Source organism: Podarcis muralis, chromosome 5 (assembly GCF_964188315.1).
Source record: "Podarcis muralis chromosome 5, rPodMur119.hap1.1, whole genome shotgun sequence".
NCBI lineage: Eukaryota > Metazoa > Chordata > Lepidosauria > Squamata > Lacertidae > Podarcis > Podarcis muralis.
This window is the reverse complement of record NC_135659.1, coordinates 53,453,723-53,469,279: the sequence shown is the minus strand read 5'-3', so window position 1 is coordinate 53,469,279 and position 15,557 is coordinate 53,453,723. Positions and strand designations below refer to the sequence as shown.

Here is a 15,557-nt window from a genome sequence, read left to right as displayed (position 1 = left end):
TGTTTGTACCTAACAATGTGTTAAAAACTCGGTTTTATGGCAGAGGCATTCAGTTGTATGTTCAGGATTTGAAGGTATACTTAATTTCAGTTTTCATACTATATAAATTTACTATCACACTGGTATGTTAAGGCACCACAGCTTCAAAAGGATATCTTTTGGAAAAGTCCTTTAATTTATTTCTTTTTATTACATAGTCAACAAACTGTTATAAATGTTACATGATATGGCTTCTTCCAATTGCTGCAGAATTTTGCTTGCTTATGTAGTCAGTTCTTGCCTCCATTTTTGGGCTACTGGTGCAAGGAATAGTGAAAGGGAAGAAACAAGGTAACAGCTGCCCGCAAAAATGAAGGAGTAAGCATATGTCTGAGTGTAATCATGTAGCCAACCTGTAGGAGGGAATCCGAGTTCAGTTACTTAAGTTTTTGATATTTCAGTTGAATATCACTTCATTTCCCACAACATTACTATTGCAGAGCTTATATAGAAGGGCCAAGGAAAATAGCTGAGTTTAAATGTTTATTCTGCAAGACTATAGAAGTCCACAGTACAATACTCAAGATTATTTTTGCCCCACCCAAAGCATTTGTTGTACAATACATTTTGGAGCATGAAACAAATACCAGACTGGCCACACAGCAATCAGATGAGATACGCTCTTACTTTGAGATATCTGACTGGTGTACTATACATACAAATAAATAAATAAATCCCTGTGGCCTTTTTAAAGTAACACTACCAGTTTTCCTCTCAGCAATATTTTTGTCCTCTGCCAAGATGTTCTTAAAATGTGCCACCAGAGGGCCCACTCTTTTTTTTCTTCACTGGAATACATGTCTGTTTCAAGGTATTCTGAAATGAACTCCCAGTGGAGGATTGTTTATACAGATTTCCATTCATGGGGTGCTTCCACATGCAAGTAGATCTACCCCATTCAGGGGCCAGTTGGCAGTCAGAGACAGGCTCCATTTAGCTATCAGGGCTAATAGTTGCTGATGGAGTTTGATATGAATCTGGTTTTTCTGTGCAATTCTATGCTGGTTTACTTTGGAAATAAGTCTTACTGTGTTCTATGGGGCTTATTTCCAGGAAAGTGTGCATAGGATTGCAGTCTTACCCCACAAGTTAACTTCATTATGTGAAAGAGTACTTCTGAATCTAGGTAAAGGTAAAGGTACCCCTGCCCGTGCGGGCCAGTCTTGCCAGACTCTAGGGTTGTGCGCCCATCTCACTTAAGAGGCCGGGGGCCAGCGCTGTCCGGAGACACTTCCGGGTCACGTGGCCAGCGTGACGAAGCTGCTCTGGCGAGCCAGCGCAGCACACGGAAACGCCATTTACCTTCCCGCCAGTAAGCGGTACCTATTTATCTACTTGCACCCGGAGGTGCTTTCGAACTGCTAGGTTGGCAGGCGCTGGGACCGAGCAACGGGAGTGCACCCCGCCACGGGGATTCGAACCGCCGACCTTTCGATCGGCAAGCCCTAGGCGCTGAGGCTTTTACCCACAGCACCACCCGCGTCCCTTATACTTCTGAATCTACTGTGTGTCAATTTTGCTGATTGACTCCATGAAATAATTACTTTTTTTATCAACTTCCTCTACACCATGCATAATTTTATAAACCTTTTATGCCACACCATCGTCAACTTCTCCCACCAAACTAAAACACCTTAAAGCCCTAAATCTTTATTTTAGGGAAGTTTATCCAGCCCCCTGTCATTTCAGTTGTTGTTTTTTGTACCCCTTCCAGTCCTTTTTGAATTGTACACAATATTGCAAATGCTGCCACACTAGATTTATACCAAAGAGAGAGACTGTTTTAGTTCTTTTCCTAATAATAACATTTCGTGTTTTATTGCTACTGTGTCCTGAGCTGACATTTTCAGTGAGGTGTGCACTCAAGCAAATGCATTTTCCCCTCATTAGTTTCAGTTAAGACCCCATTGCTTTGTATAATAATAATAATAATAATAATAATAATAATAATAATAATTTATTATTTATACCCCGCCCATCTGGCTGGGTTTCCCCAGCCACTCTGGGTGGCTTCCAACAATAAAATACAATAACCTATTAAACATTAAAAGCTTCCCCAAACAGGGCTGCCTTTAGATGTCCTCTAAAAGTTTGGTAGTTATTTCTCTTTGACATCTGGTGGGAGGGCATTCCACAGGGTGGGTGCCACTACCTGGTTCCCTATAACTTGGCTTCTCGCAGCGAGGGAACCGCCAGAAGGCCCTCGGTGCTGGACCTCAGTGTCCGGGCAGAACGATGGAGGTGGAGACGCTCCTTCAGGTATACTGGACCGAGGCCGTTTAGGGCTTTAAAGGTCAGCACCAACACTTTGAATTGTGCGCGGAAACGTACTGGGAGCCAGTGTAGGTCTTTCAAGTGTTATATGGTCTCGGCGGCCGCTCCCAGTCACCAGTCTAGCTGCCACATTCTGGATTAGTTGTAGTTTCTGGGTCGCCTTCAAAGGTAGCCCCACATAGAGCACATTGCAGTAGTCCAAGCGAGAGATAACCAGAGCATGTACCACTCTGGCGAGACAGTCCGCGGGCAGGCAGGGTCTCAGCCCTGGACACAGAATTGACCTGTGCCTCCATGGACAGCTGTGAGTCCAGAATGACTCCCAGGCTGCGCACCTGGTCCTTCAGGGGCACAGTTACCCCATTCAGGACCAGGGAGTCCTCCACACCTGCCCGCCTCCTGTCCCCCAAAAACAGTACTTCTGTCTTGTCAGGATTCAACCTCAATCTGTTTTGCATTTACTCAGAATTGCCTTTGCTATTCTTCTGTTAGTCATTCACCCAGTTTAGAGAGATCTTTCTAGAGTTCATCACAACCTGTGTTTCACCACTCATGAGTAATTTTGTGTTATCCGCAGTCCTGACAGCTCCACTGCTTATCCTTGGCTCCAGGTTTATGAAGTTAATATTTATGAAGTTAAATAGCATCGGCCTCAACGCACATCCTTTGAGAACCCTACTGCTCCATTGTGAGAACCATCTTTGTACTTTATACTCTCGCCTTCCTGTTCTTTAACCGTATTAGCAGTTCAGATCACCCCCTTATCTCAAGCTAAGTTTGCTTTGCCTTTTGTGACACTATAATGGCTGTATGATTTCTCCTATCTGCTGCTTTTGACCCAAATAATTCTAATTGATTTTAGTCTTTTAACTTGATATTCTCTCTCTCTCTCTCTCTCTCTCTCTCTCTCTCTCTCACACACACACACACACACACACACACACACACGCCAACTTGAAAGTGCTAGTAAAAGGGGTACTATCAGTGACCAATATGTGCATGTTCAGTAATTTCATGTTCTTTCTTTTAAGAACTCTCAGGTAATGTGACTGGGTTGCACTCCAGTGACTTGTTAATTTGTAATTTGTCAGTTAGCTTTAAACATCTTCATTTGTTGCCTGTATTGACACAGCACCTCAGACCTGTGCCTCCATGGACAACCTCAGATGCCCTCCAAGATAACAATAGATTCTGATTTGGATCTCTCTGCAGCTTCTACCACAGTGACTAGTAACGCAAAGATTCCGTTTAGCCTCTGCAGTCTCCCTCTCCTTATTCAGTACTTCTTTTACACCTTTCATTAAGGTACTATGTCTCCCTGGTTGGTTTCCTGCACCTGCTGCATTTAAATACATGTTTTGCTCATGCCTTTAGCAGTTTCCTCTTCATTGCTTTAATTGTTTGCTTTCTTGTTGCTTGATTCCCCCCCCCCCCAAACCTTGTGTTCTGTATTTTCCTCATTTTAAAAGTGCAGGTAGCCAGTGTAGTACCCTTCAGTTGCTACTGGACTAGAGCTCCCATCAGCCCCAGGCAGCATGACCAATGTTCAGGGGTGGTGGGTGTTGTAGTTAACAACATTTGGAGGGCACCAAGTTGCCTTTTTCTTCACACTGTTGTTTAACCATGCTAGTAGCCTGTTGGACTCGTATGCCACAGGTTAGAAAGGGAATGAACATTTTATCCGAGTTTCTATTACAATGGTTTTAAACAAACTCCAAGGTTACTGAAGGGATTTGGCCATCCTTTCAACTTCCATTTTATGTTTTCAATTCTGCCTGCTACATAAGTCCTGAGGCAACATCTAGCCATTTTGAAAAACAGATTGAAGACTAAAATCACACACAAAGCAGGCAACTCGGGGCAGAGTTAAAAGGCATAGCAGCTTCCCAGAGACGAGCACAAGCAAAGGCCTGGGAGCACAAATGTGTTTTTAGAAGTTGCCAAAATGACATTAACTTTGGCATTTTCCTGAACTGAGAGGGCATGTGGTTCTACAACACGAACACTACCACAGGAAATGTGAAACTACCCAGTTCCAGGAATGTGAATGTGGAGTTGTAGGTGTGCTTCCTCATCCACATTCTCACCCAGTCATGCAGGACGAAAGACAGCTTGAGGTGAAAGTCTCTCCTAGTTGGCAATGAAATTTGCCAGCGTTACAGGACAAGCCAGCATTGGCTGGTTGCCTGGGCAAATGGGGTTTATTTTCTCTTTTCTTCCCCTTCCCCTTTCTGTTTCTCCCTCTATCACATGCAGGCTGCTCAGAGGGCAACGAGGTGCCTTTGTTTTCTCTCTTGTATTTAGTCCTTTTGCTAAATCTCACTTGGTGTGTGGTGCTGTGACATCATTAAGTGTGTATATTTGTTAGGTTGCTACAGGTTCCCAGAGCATTTTCTGATAGCAAACTGTGGCTAACTGCATTGCTTTCTTCTTAGAAAATGCTTCATAGTCCATTACCCCAGATAATTGTTTACTTTCTATTTAAAGATGACACGACAAGGGTCTTGTGTTCAGGTTTCTATAATCTGGTGTAGCGTTCATGGGACTTTACAACCTTTTGGAAATTTGTATTTCTGGTTTTGAATGGGTCTGTACCACCTTAAAAATCAAACAAGTCAAGTACATTGGATGTCACAGAAAAGGGGCCTTGTATTCCTCTAGTCCCTGTGAGGGCAGAAAGGGAGAACCAACATTGGGTGCCTACTTCTTGCTGCTATGGAAATCACTGCAGGGTGTTGGGAGCAAACCAACGGAAGAATTGGATCCAAATCCTTTTTAGTCCCCTAAAACCCTTTCAGTCTAGGGAGGAAACTGTCAGCCCTATAGCTGGCACAGTGAGAGTGCTCCTCCACCTTTTCTCTCACCTTGCTGGCAAGACCTAGCAGGAAAGTAGATGTGACAGTTTGTTTGCCTTCCATTCTCCTTTTAAAAAAAGGATTCCAGCCTCATTGAATTCAACGGGGCTTACATCTCAATAGGCATGCAAGGGATTTTGAACTGTCAATGTATGAATACAGAGGTTACCCCCCCCCCCCCAGCTTTTCTGGATTATCTGTCATTTTGTTCCTGGCTGCTTCCTATGCTGCTGCAACTTGCTTGGCTAACAGCTACATATGTTCCTTTTACTGGTGTGTCAGTTACATGCTAGAGATGTATTAATTTTTTTCCAGGGGAATGAGGCAAAGGAACCCTTTCTCACATGGGGCTGTGAGGCGGGATTTAGGGCCTTTTTCCATTATCATAATTTATCCTAATGTGCCCATTAATTCTTTTCCAGAGGACTCTACACAGAAAAGGGAAAGACAAAGTAGGGAGAAGGCTAGTCCATGGGGATAACCAACACGATTCCCTCCAGACGTTGTTGAACTCCCAACTCCTATCAGCCTCAGCCAGCGTGGCCAGTGATCAGTGACGATGGGAGCTGCAGCTCAACACCCAGAGGACACTACTCTGACTACCCCTGGAATAGACAGTCTAGGGAAGACCGTGAGAGCGAAAGAGGGCCAGAGCTGTGAAGAAGGAAGGTAGGAGGCAAATACCCAGCCTGCAGCAACCGTGAGCAATATTTTTCCTTACTATTGTTATTTATATTGCATTATCCATGTACCTGGCATTTCACAAAGGTGCTTTACAATAGACAAAAGGGAAACAGAGGAAGTGGAAGGATATGAGATTGTTTAACATTTAAACTGATGGTGCTACACAGTTGCTGCTGCTTATTTCCCTTGTGGGTGGGCAACAGTTCACTGTTACTTCCTAAGGATTTTTTTTTCTCTTCTAGAGAGGCTTGTACCCCACAGGCAAGAGGAAGGATTAAAAACACAAATGCATGCTTTATACTCCTTTTCCACACACCTTGAACAGGGTTAAGGAAGACCCTTTTTTGTGCTGACTTTTACTATAAAATGAATGAAAGTCCATAAAAAGGTTGGTCTGTTGATAGTGTTTTGGAGGGGAAAACCCAATACAGAATCCAGTGAAGTCATTGTGTGAGTGGAACAGCTTAACACTCGTGCAACTGAACTTTCCCTTCCTTCTCCTCTCCTAGAGGACTCCCTGCACCCTTTGAAATCTGCTGGGGGAAACATCAGAGCAGATATCAGGGGATGTGGAGGGGAAGCAGCTGGAGGAGGAGAGGGAAGGGAAGTTCTGTGGCATGAGTGGAGGTCATTCAGTTTGTGCAGTGACCTTGTTGTATACAAATTTTACTCAGCCTTGCTTTTGACAAGAAAGGAATTCTAGCACTCTTTCAATGGAAGGAAGAGGTTGTTTTAAGTTACCTGCAATAGGAGGTCCAGCGAGGACTGCAAGGCCAGCAATGAATGAGGCATGTCCCAAAGCACTGTGGAATCTGGAGGCTCCTACAAACTCTACCTGTTGAAGCAATCAGTGTTATTTATATGTTTTATAAATATTTTCTACACATTGTCCCCCATTTTGAAAACAGTTTGCATGTTCCCTTCATTTGCATGTTTAGAAATACATTTTTAAAGATAATAATAAAAATAAACCATCTGCAATTAAGCCATAGGTGACCAATCTCTGGCACAGCCAGTAGAGGCTTATGTGATGTGATAGGCACATGGGTCTTTCTCTGGCATAGACTTGAGCGGGGGTGACAAACCTTTTCCAGCCAGAGGGCTACATCCTGACCCTTCACATACCCCAAGGTCTACTTTGACACCTGACTCCCTTATGGTGATGTCAGGTGACAACTTCAAAAGAGCTCACTGTCAGCCCCAATGAGCTTCTTGGTGCCCACAGGGAGTCTCGCTTTTTTCATTTGCAGATTCTGTTTGGATTCAAACTCCACCTACAGATGGAGACTTTTCTGCCGCAGACAGGCATAGCTATCTACAAGGCCAGTCTATAGAGGAAAAATGTCCATTTACAGGTACATAAACTACACTTGCAGCAGATGTGCAACTTCAAATGAGCTTACTGTCAGCAAGCCTCATTTGATGAGGAACAACCTGAAGCACACTTTAAGCTCCAGATCACAACCGTATGTTTATCTATCCCACACTCCTGACCCCATGTATAATATCAGGTGGGTGAGGTTTGGGGGAAATGACTCCACAGAGAAAATTAGGGTCTAATTTGTTCTGTGGGTTGGAAGTTCCCCGTGCCTGGACTAGAGTCATATTTCTAGTCCTCCCTGTTTATCCAGTGTTGTGCCACTGCATTCTCCCCAGCTCAATATATAATATTTGAGGTCAAACCAACCCAAGGACTATAAATGTATGTAGCTTGCAGTAGAATGGAACAGTCTCATATTTTAGACCTGTGACATGCTTGCTAAAAAAGATTGGCTACCACAGGTTTAATCAATCTGAAATTAGAAGGGATGAATAGGAAGGGGATGATTTTCAGCAGGGAGAGGAAAGGGCAATCTAGACTGGGAGAACATTTCATATCAGAGCCCTACAACTGACCCCCCTGCCCAAGTCAAAGGGGTTCAATTAAGCACATTTTCAAAAGTGTGACAGAAGTCATGTGTAATTTGGTTCTGAGGCCGTACAGAAGACTTGTTTAATTAATGCTTTGGAGGCAGAGTCGCAGACTCAAAATGCATTGGGTTCAATCAAATAGATCTTCAGAGCATCTGTAAGGTTTTCTCTCATGTTCCTATGTTTAAATGGAGCCTCAAGTATATCATGTTCAAAGCATTTTTAATTTTCTGGTTTATCCTCTGTGTATTGAAGTAGGTGAAAGTTTTGGATGGGCTGTGCTTTATAATAATTCTGGATCGCCTTGCTGTTAGCCTTTTGATGATTAATTGCTTTCTTCTGCTTACCAGTACAGGAAGTATCAGAGCCAAGTATCCACCACTGAATATGGCAAAGCCTACAGAATAGGTCATAAGTAATGGGAAGGTTGTGGCAAGAGGACACAGCAGGTTAGTGACACCACAAAAAATGAGGTACATCTTGTGGTAATGATACTTCTTGATCCAGTTCTGATCTGCAATCCAACCAGAGAGCAAAAGGCTGACTGTCTCTGTTATACCTAAAGGGAAGCAGAAAAATAATGAATTTTCAAACAGAATTTATGTAGTAGAAGCTTTGAAAAACACAGATAAAAGGTCAGAAAGGAAAGAGTTTGTACCCTCCTTTTATTTCTGTAAAATACATGTGAAAATTCAAAATTTCAAGCCCAGAGGTTGGTGGCAGTTTACATGAAAAAAAAGAATGTTATTTTACTACCTTTTATTTCTTTAACATTTAATATTTCCTTGCAGAGATCTAATACTTTTTTTAAAAAAATTAAAATATCCTCCCAAAATAAAATAAAAACAGCTCAGGAAACTTTCTGTCTTTTTTATGCCACTTCTAATTTAGCTTACTACTTGGTATTCTTATGAAAACATCAGTGGCTCACATTGATTGTTTTTGTTTTTGTTCAGGACTAATTTGTTGATCTGCTTAATTGAAAGGTAAGTGCCATCCATTAGAATTTTGTATTTCATTACTACTAATCGCCAACAGTGATGTCCTGGTAATCTACCGATGGGGGGGGGGGTGTCTCAGGAATTTCCAGATTGTTATATGCCATTTGTGAAATATTTTATGAACAAATACTAAAAATATTTTCAAAGCCCTGGCTGTCTTTTCCCCTCCTTTCATTTTACAAAAAAGTATACTGGCTGCAGTCTAGCAAACTTGTTTATGTAGAAGGTTACATGTATATATGCAGCCAGTTTCTTTGTGTTTTGTTTTTTTGTTAAGAGAAAGTTTGCACATTTGAAACTATGGCCATTTGTATCCCTGCTCAGTAACTAGCTTTCTTAAAACAGTCACTTAGTTGCATGCAATTGCTGGGTTAGGGCCCAAGTCTCCAACTCCTACGTCTCAAAATTGCTTGCTGACAAGCACATTTGCCACAGATGTTACTCCCTTCATATGCCACTCTTGGCCTTGGTTGGCAAATTTCAGATTGGAGGGAAGGGGAGTATTTTGGGTGGGTGACTGGATTTGGGCTTGGAACGTCTACTTGCTGATCCCTATTATGCATCATTGTCTTACAATGGGAGACAATGGCTTCATTTAATAAAGTCTTTTTAATTACTGGAGTTTGTTTCTTATTTCATAATACAATATCAAATGGGGAGGGGAACAGATTCTGTTCAGAACAATTTACTTAGAAGTTGATTAAGACACATTTTAAAAAATAGATGAGGTGGCAGATTAAACACACCAGTTGGCATATAAAACACACATTTGAGACAAAGAGATGAGATATATTCCGTTATTCAGTGTATTGTATTTACTGTTAACAACACTCTTTTACATTCTTGATGGCTGCAGCACACCAGTGTCAATGTTTCTAGGGAGCTATTTATTAATCCAAAATCATATTCAGTTTTTTCCAGGATCATTTCTGTTGTGTTGTAATTTTTTTTATCCTTTCTTGTATTGCTATGAGATCTTTTTATAACTAATATTTTGATTTCATACTTAAAAACAACAGATCTTTGGGTTGTTGTTTTTAATAGAGTTGTATGTTGAGCCATAAGCAGTGTTACATTTCTTTTCTACAGGAATTAGTTTCTCTTCACCCAAAGTGAATTATTAGTGAAGCTGTCATGCAGAGATCTTAAGAAAGCCACTTTAGAAGTTGAGTTTTTCTTACCAGCCATTGAAATGATGTAAGCAGTATCCATTGGCTCGATGCCCAGTGTTTTAGCTCTGGCTGCAAGGTGGAAAGTGGGGATAAAGTAGGCTAGCTGGCTGAAGAGAAAAGACCATGTGAAAATGTAGAAGAAAGGGTTTTTTAGCTGGGAAAAATCAACATGGCATTGCTTGCAAGAAAAAGGCTGCGGCTTGGAATTTCCCTCCTTGTTTGTTGGAAAGCAGTTTTGATTACCATTCCGATTGGGATGTTTGTTTTTGTGGCTCCCGTTCTCTGGCACTTCAGAACACTTGTCGTTTTCTGGGGCTAATTGTAGTCCAACATGCTGTAGATTGTTCATACTGATGGATTCATGATCGAGGGGATCTGCTCTGTTCGGTTCTGTGGTGCCAATTTTATCTTGGCTGTCTTCAATGGTCTCTACAATTTTTAGGTGCACAGGTGTTTGTTTGTCTTCGTGTTTAATACTTACAACTTTCTTTTTCATCATGTTAATCGGTCGTAGTAGCATGCTAGAAGGAACAAGGTTCAACATCACGCCACCATATATCAGTAGGGCACCTAAATGGTTAGACAGAGATTGAGATGTGACATTCTGCTGCAATAACAGGGAAATAGAAATGTTAATAAATTCTATTAGCACCCCCTCTGAAGGAACATTTTGGTGACTTTCAGAGGGTCTAAAATAAGCTAATTTTCAGTCATGCTGGGAAAATTGGCATTCTTTAAGGCAAGATATCAGAGGCTTTTCTACTTCCTTCCCAGGACTCCCCAAGGAGTCTTCTTCCACTTGCAAAAGGTTTTCCTGGCTATGGAGATCATTTGGGCCTCTAATGGCGGATGTATTCCGCAAAGCTATGCGCTTGTTCCTTTCAGGAGCAAAGCACACTCCCTCAGTGCTGCTCTCTGGACTTGACCATGCAGATGGGAATGACTCTACTAATAAAGTGCCTTCCTGACCAGGAAGATACCATGGTCAATAGTATAAAAAGCCACTGAGAGATTGAATAAGAGGAGCAGGGTTGCACTCCCCTGTCCCACTCTCAAAGCCGATACACCTAAGGTCGGAATTACAATGAAATGTGGGAAGTGAAAGCTACCAACCTTGCCATCCATACGTTTCTATCAGGACTTGAACAAATGGTGTTAGTATAACACTCAGTCCCATTCCTGAACGGCCAATTGCATTGGCTAGAGCCAGGCGTTTCTTGAAGTACTTGACAATCATCACAGCTGCTACCTGATACAAGCTAGCAAAACCCAATCCTAAAATGAAAAGAAACACATAAGAAAGATGCTCCTTCTCCTGGGCCCATCCGAAGGGTGGTAGGCAACCCTAGATTTGGGTGGCACACAACGAAAGGAGAAGGAGGGAAGCTTCTGTCATACAGGCTCAAGTTATTGAGCGAGTGGAACTATTTTGTTGAACTATTTTGCCCAAAATGCAATATCTTGATATTTTAATAAGCACACACACACACACACACACACATTCAATTTCAAAAGTAATCTTAAGAGCTGACAAAACGAACTTCAGATGATGTCTTTCTCACCTTCAATGTATTTTTTTTTTTTTAGGGCATGTGCAACAAAACATTTTTGTCTACCTAGTGGGTCACATATGAATGAAAGGGGGCACTTGCCTGTAGGTGCCTCCAGTAGCCCAACAGGTAGAGTAGCTCCCTTTGGTTATCCATAACTTCTTCTAAATTGGGCCCTGTCTCTCAGCAGTGCAGGGAGACCAAAAATAAACAAAATTCCCCCAACCCAACATTAGCCTGACTGTTACTCAGTTTTTCTATTTCCAGTTAGACTTTTCTGTTATTGTGGCTGATTTTTAAAAATATGGTCAAGGTAAGCTCACCTGTCAGGAATCCCATAGACACACAAAGAAAGGGGATGTTTGTGGCCAATATGCTGATAAGACAACCAATGCCAACCAGGCAAGCCCCAATCACTGATGCTGGTCGTTCTCCTATAATTTCACATACTACGGTTACCAGTGGTGCTGCAACAGAGAAGAAAAACAGCTTCATGGTGGCTTGGGGAAAGGGGTACAACTGGCAGAAGGAGAGACATTGCCTAAACAGAGCTGAGAGAAAAAACTTGCTTCAACATGGCTGATGAGAGTAGTCCTTAATATTAGTGGAGTTACTTATCACATGTGTATCCTCTTTTCTGCACCGAGTTCAGAGTCGTATGCATGGCATTTCCCCTTCCTATCCTTCTGTGTGAGATAGATGAGGCTGACAGACAGTGATTAACCCAGTAAGTACTGCGGGCAGCATGAAGATTTCAGTTCAGGTGTCCCCATTTTAAGTCCCGCACTATCCACTACATCAGGGGTGGCCCAAAGGTGGTCTGGGATCTACTGGTTTATCTCTGGGCAATTTGTGGGAAACCAGTAGCTGTTTATGTCCTTCCTTGCTCCACTGGGGAGACCTTAGGGTTCAAGGAAAAAATGAAGTAGTTCCCCTAAACCTGAATTTTGCCACCATATTAACACATGGATGCCGTTGATGTGCATCTATACTAAACAGTAATTTACACATTGTCCTTACATCCTGGTCTTAGATGCTTATAAGCTTTCAAGTGTTTTCAGGACGGCTGTATACATAGGTTAATGACAGTAGTTACTTAGGCTTTTCTTTCTTATTGTAAGCAACCCATGGTACAGCAAACAAATGCCGTACATGTGTAAAAAGTACCACTAAAAGTGTTTCGGGACTATTCAAATAAAGTATTTCTTCACCAAGTCAACCGTATTTGTGCTAACCTGCTAGGAATCGAAGTGAAGACATGATAGAGCCAATCCAGCTGATTTGTTCAGAAGAACCGCCAACATGCTCTTGAAAGGCCACAAAGAAAATGGCAAAGTTTTTCGCTGTTCCCATTGTAGATACATTTACCTTAAAAGAAACAAAACATCCAGTAAAATTGAAGCACATGTATTGCCTGCTGCCACTTGTCCCTACTCTACAGAATGTAGCATTTTCCATTTTTAGAATAACACCTGCTATTCCCTGGGCAAATTTGTGATGGCTTTTAACTTTGGATCACTCACAGTTGATGTGAAACTAAATGAAATAGTGCTGAACTCCAGTGAGATTTCCCAAGTCCAGAAATTAGCTGACCTAGGAGAAAAAGTAGCCTGGGAGGAGAGGGATGGGAAGAGAGGGATGGATGGTGCAGCATCCCTCCCAACTCTCCACTTCTCATTCCCTGACCCATCCACTGTGCTCAATTTATGGCTTTTAAGCAAGCATTGAAAGACACAGATTTGCAGCTGGTGGTCTAATTCCATCCTGGCAAATTGAAAGGGAATTTTTGTTATGCTTGAGTATTGAAAGTGTCCCATAGGCTGCCCAAGGAAGTTCCCAAGGGGGAGAGTTCTTACTGGGAATGGCTTTAGTAAGAGCGCCCTGTCAGTGCAGACCAGCACTGAAAAGGAGCCCTACTTGCCAAGGAGCAATTGGGAGCAGACTTTTAAGCTCAAGGTTGCTCCTTTTCAGCCATGTCTTTACCTGCCTACATAGGTTGTCCAGTGTGGGTACATGGGTCTGGTCTGGGGAAATGTCTCACAGGCCATATTGGGACCCCTGCTGGGTCTGAGGTCTGATTATAAAATGTTAGGTGGGAGATTTATTCTCATGGCGTGCACCCCTCCCCTTAATGTTTCTCTTCTTGGCTATTAATATGTATTGGGGGGTTGAGCATTCAAATTCTATTCCCCCCCCCCCCCCGCTGCCCCCAAAGTGGCATTCAACTAAGAAGAGGAGTTTGGATTTGATATCCCGCCTTTCACTCCCTTTAAGGAGTCTCAGAGCGGCTAACATTCTCCTTTCCCTTCCTCCCCCACAACAAACACTCTGTGAGGTGAGTGGGGCTGAGAGACTTCAGAGAAGTGTGACTAGCCCAAGGTCACCCAGCAGCTGCATGTGGAGGAGCGGAGATGCGAACCTGGTTCCCCAGATTACGAGACTACCGCTCTTAACCACTACACCACACTGGCTCTCAGTGGTTGCATGCATGGAACAAAGTCCACCTGTGCAATGGAACGCGACCCCTATGTACCCCCTGCATTCCCTTAAATTTGTGGGGAGGGTTAAGAAACCCCAGAAAAGTCTTAGGGTGCACATAGGGGATGAGGAAGTCTTATTGCATGTGTGGACCACATTCCCTGTGCAAATACCCCCATTTTTTATACATAAAATGCCATATACATAAAGATGAAGGACTGTAGCTCAGTGGCAGAGCATTAGTCTCCCATGCAGAAGATCTCAGGTTCAGTCCCTGGTGTCTCCTGCCTGAAACCCTGGAGAGCCTCTGCCAGTCAGTGTAGAGAATACTGAGCTGGTCCGGTATAAGGCAGCTTCCAATGTTCCAAAACCAAACCTCCACAGACTTTGTCACAATTCTTACTTACCAGAAAAAAGTTAAGCATAATCATCCACCCCCAGCCTCCATCGGGAGCTTCTGCACCGTCGTGTTGTTTGGTGCTTTCTTCAGCTTCTGGCTCACTCTCTGTTCTCTCCATTCCTGCTGCAGATTTGAGCTCCAGCAAGTAGCTGCAATTGACTTTGTTAAAGGGCTCTTACACCCAAAAGATAATAGTCCACATTGCTGACAAACCCTCAAAATAAAAGCTGCCATTGCTGCTTTAACACGGTCTGCAGTTTTTCAACTTAAACATTAACCCAATGTTTTTAAACACTAAAACGGTGGTATCACCCTAGTGAACAAGATGGACCTCTTAATTTTACTGCCTTTCTAGTTGTTTTTACTGCTTTGACATTAAAAGAAAAATATATCAGAGTGGTTTTGTTTTTTTAAAGCTCTGTGGCGGTTAAGGGGTATGTTTTATCAGCTAAAACTTTTGCAGCAAGATCCTTCTGCTTGACAAGGGAAGCCTCGGAAGTAAATGTCAGAACCTGACCTGTATTGTGAGTCAGACAACTGCTGCCTCTCAGGGAAAAGGCTTCTGAATCGACCCTAGTACATCCTGGGCAGGAAATAACACAAAAAGGCTTGTCTCCATAGTGCTTTGCTGAAGCCTGGGCTCTAGCATGTCTTGCATGCTTTTTAATTCAAACTCCAGGTTTCCCTTTCATCTTAATTGTGCTTTGGTCTCAACTCTTTGTTTCAGCATACACCTGGTGAGCCAAAACTTCAGGCATCCAGTAGGCATTAGTTTAAGGAACAGCCCCAGCACCTGAAAAGAAGGCTTGTTGCAGAGGACAAGAAGCAGTTGCTGTTCTTCTGCACAGGCTTTTTAAGCAACTGCTTGCTGCCTCAGCTAACTTCTACTAGGCCCTGCTTATTTACTAGCTTCCCCTGCTCAAGTCCCTCTCCCCACCAAGGTGGGCTAACAGCAGAGGCAGGAGCCTGGCCATGCCTCCCGCATTCTTAATTCCTTCCTGCTAGAGGGTTCAGGAGCAAGGCAGGATTCATTTATACAGAATTGTTGAATTGTAGAGTCAGAAGGGACCACAAGGGTCATCTAGTTCATGAGTAGGCAAACTTAAGGCCTGGGGGCCGGATCCATCCCAATCGCCTTCTCAGTCCGGCCCACGGACGGTCTGGGAATTAGCGTGTTTTTACATCAGTAGAAT

At 42.9% G+C, this 15,557-nt stretch overlaps 1 protein-coding gene and 1 long non-coding RNA gene across 2 annotated transcripts; one reads left to right on the top strand and one right to left on the bottom strand.

Annotated features, from left to right (window-relative positions):
* Window positions 1-261: 261 nt before the first annotated feature.
* SLC16A4 (solute carrier family 16 member 4) lies at window positions 262-14,614 on the bottom strand. The gene is made up of 8 exons (XM_028733837.2): window positions 14,372-14,614; window positions 12,722-12,854; window positions 11,810-11,953; window positions 11,050-11,211; window positions 9,946-10,506; window positions 8,111-8,322; window positions 6,594-6,687; window positions 262-392 (listed from the first exon to the last, which is right to left on the bottom strand). Exons 1-8 carry the CDS (start codon window positions 14,480-14,482, stop codon window positions 262-264), a joined length of 1,548 nt encoding a protein of 515 aa, XP_028589670.2. The 5' UTR covers window positions 14,483-14,614.
* Window positions 380-9,381, top strand: LOC114599160 (uncharacterized). Its single transcript, XR_003707264.2, has 4 exons — window positions 380-3,618; window positions 5,591-7,207; window positions 8,114-8,212; window positions 8,720-9,381. It is a non-coding gene; the product is annotated as an uncharacterized LOC114599160 (long non-coding RNA).
* Window positions 14,615-15,557: the final 943 nt, after the last annotated feature.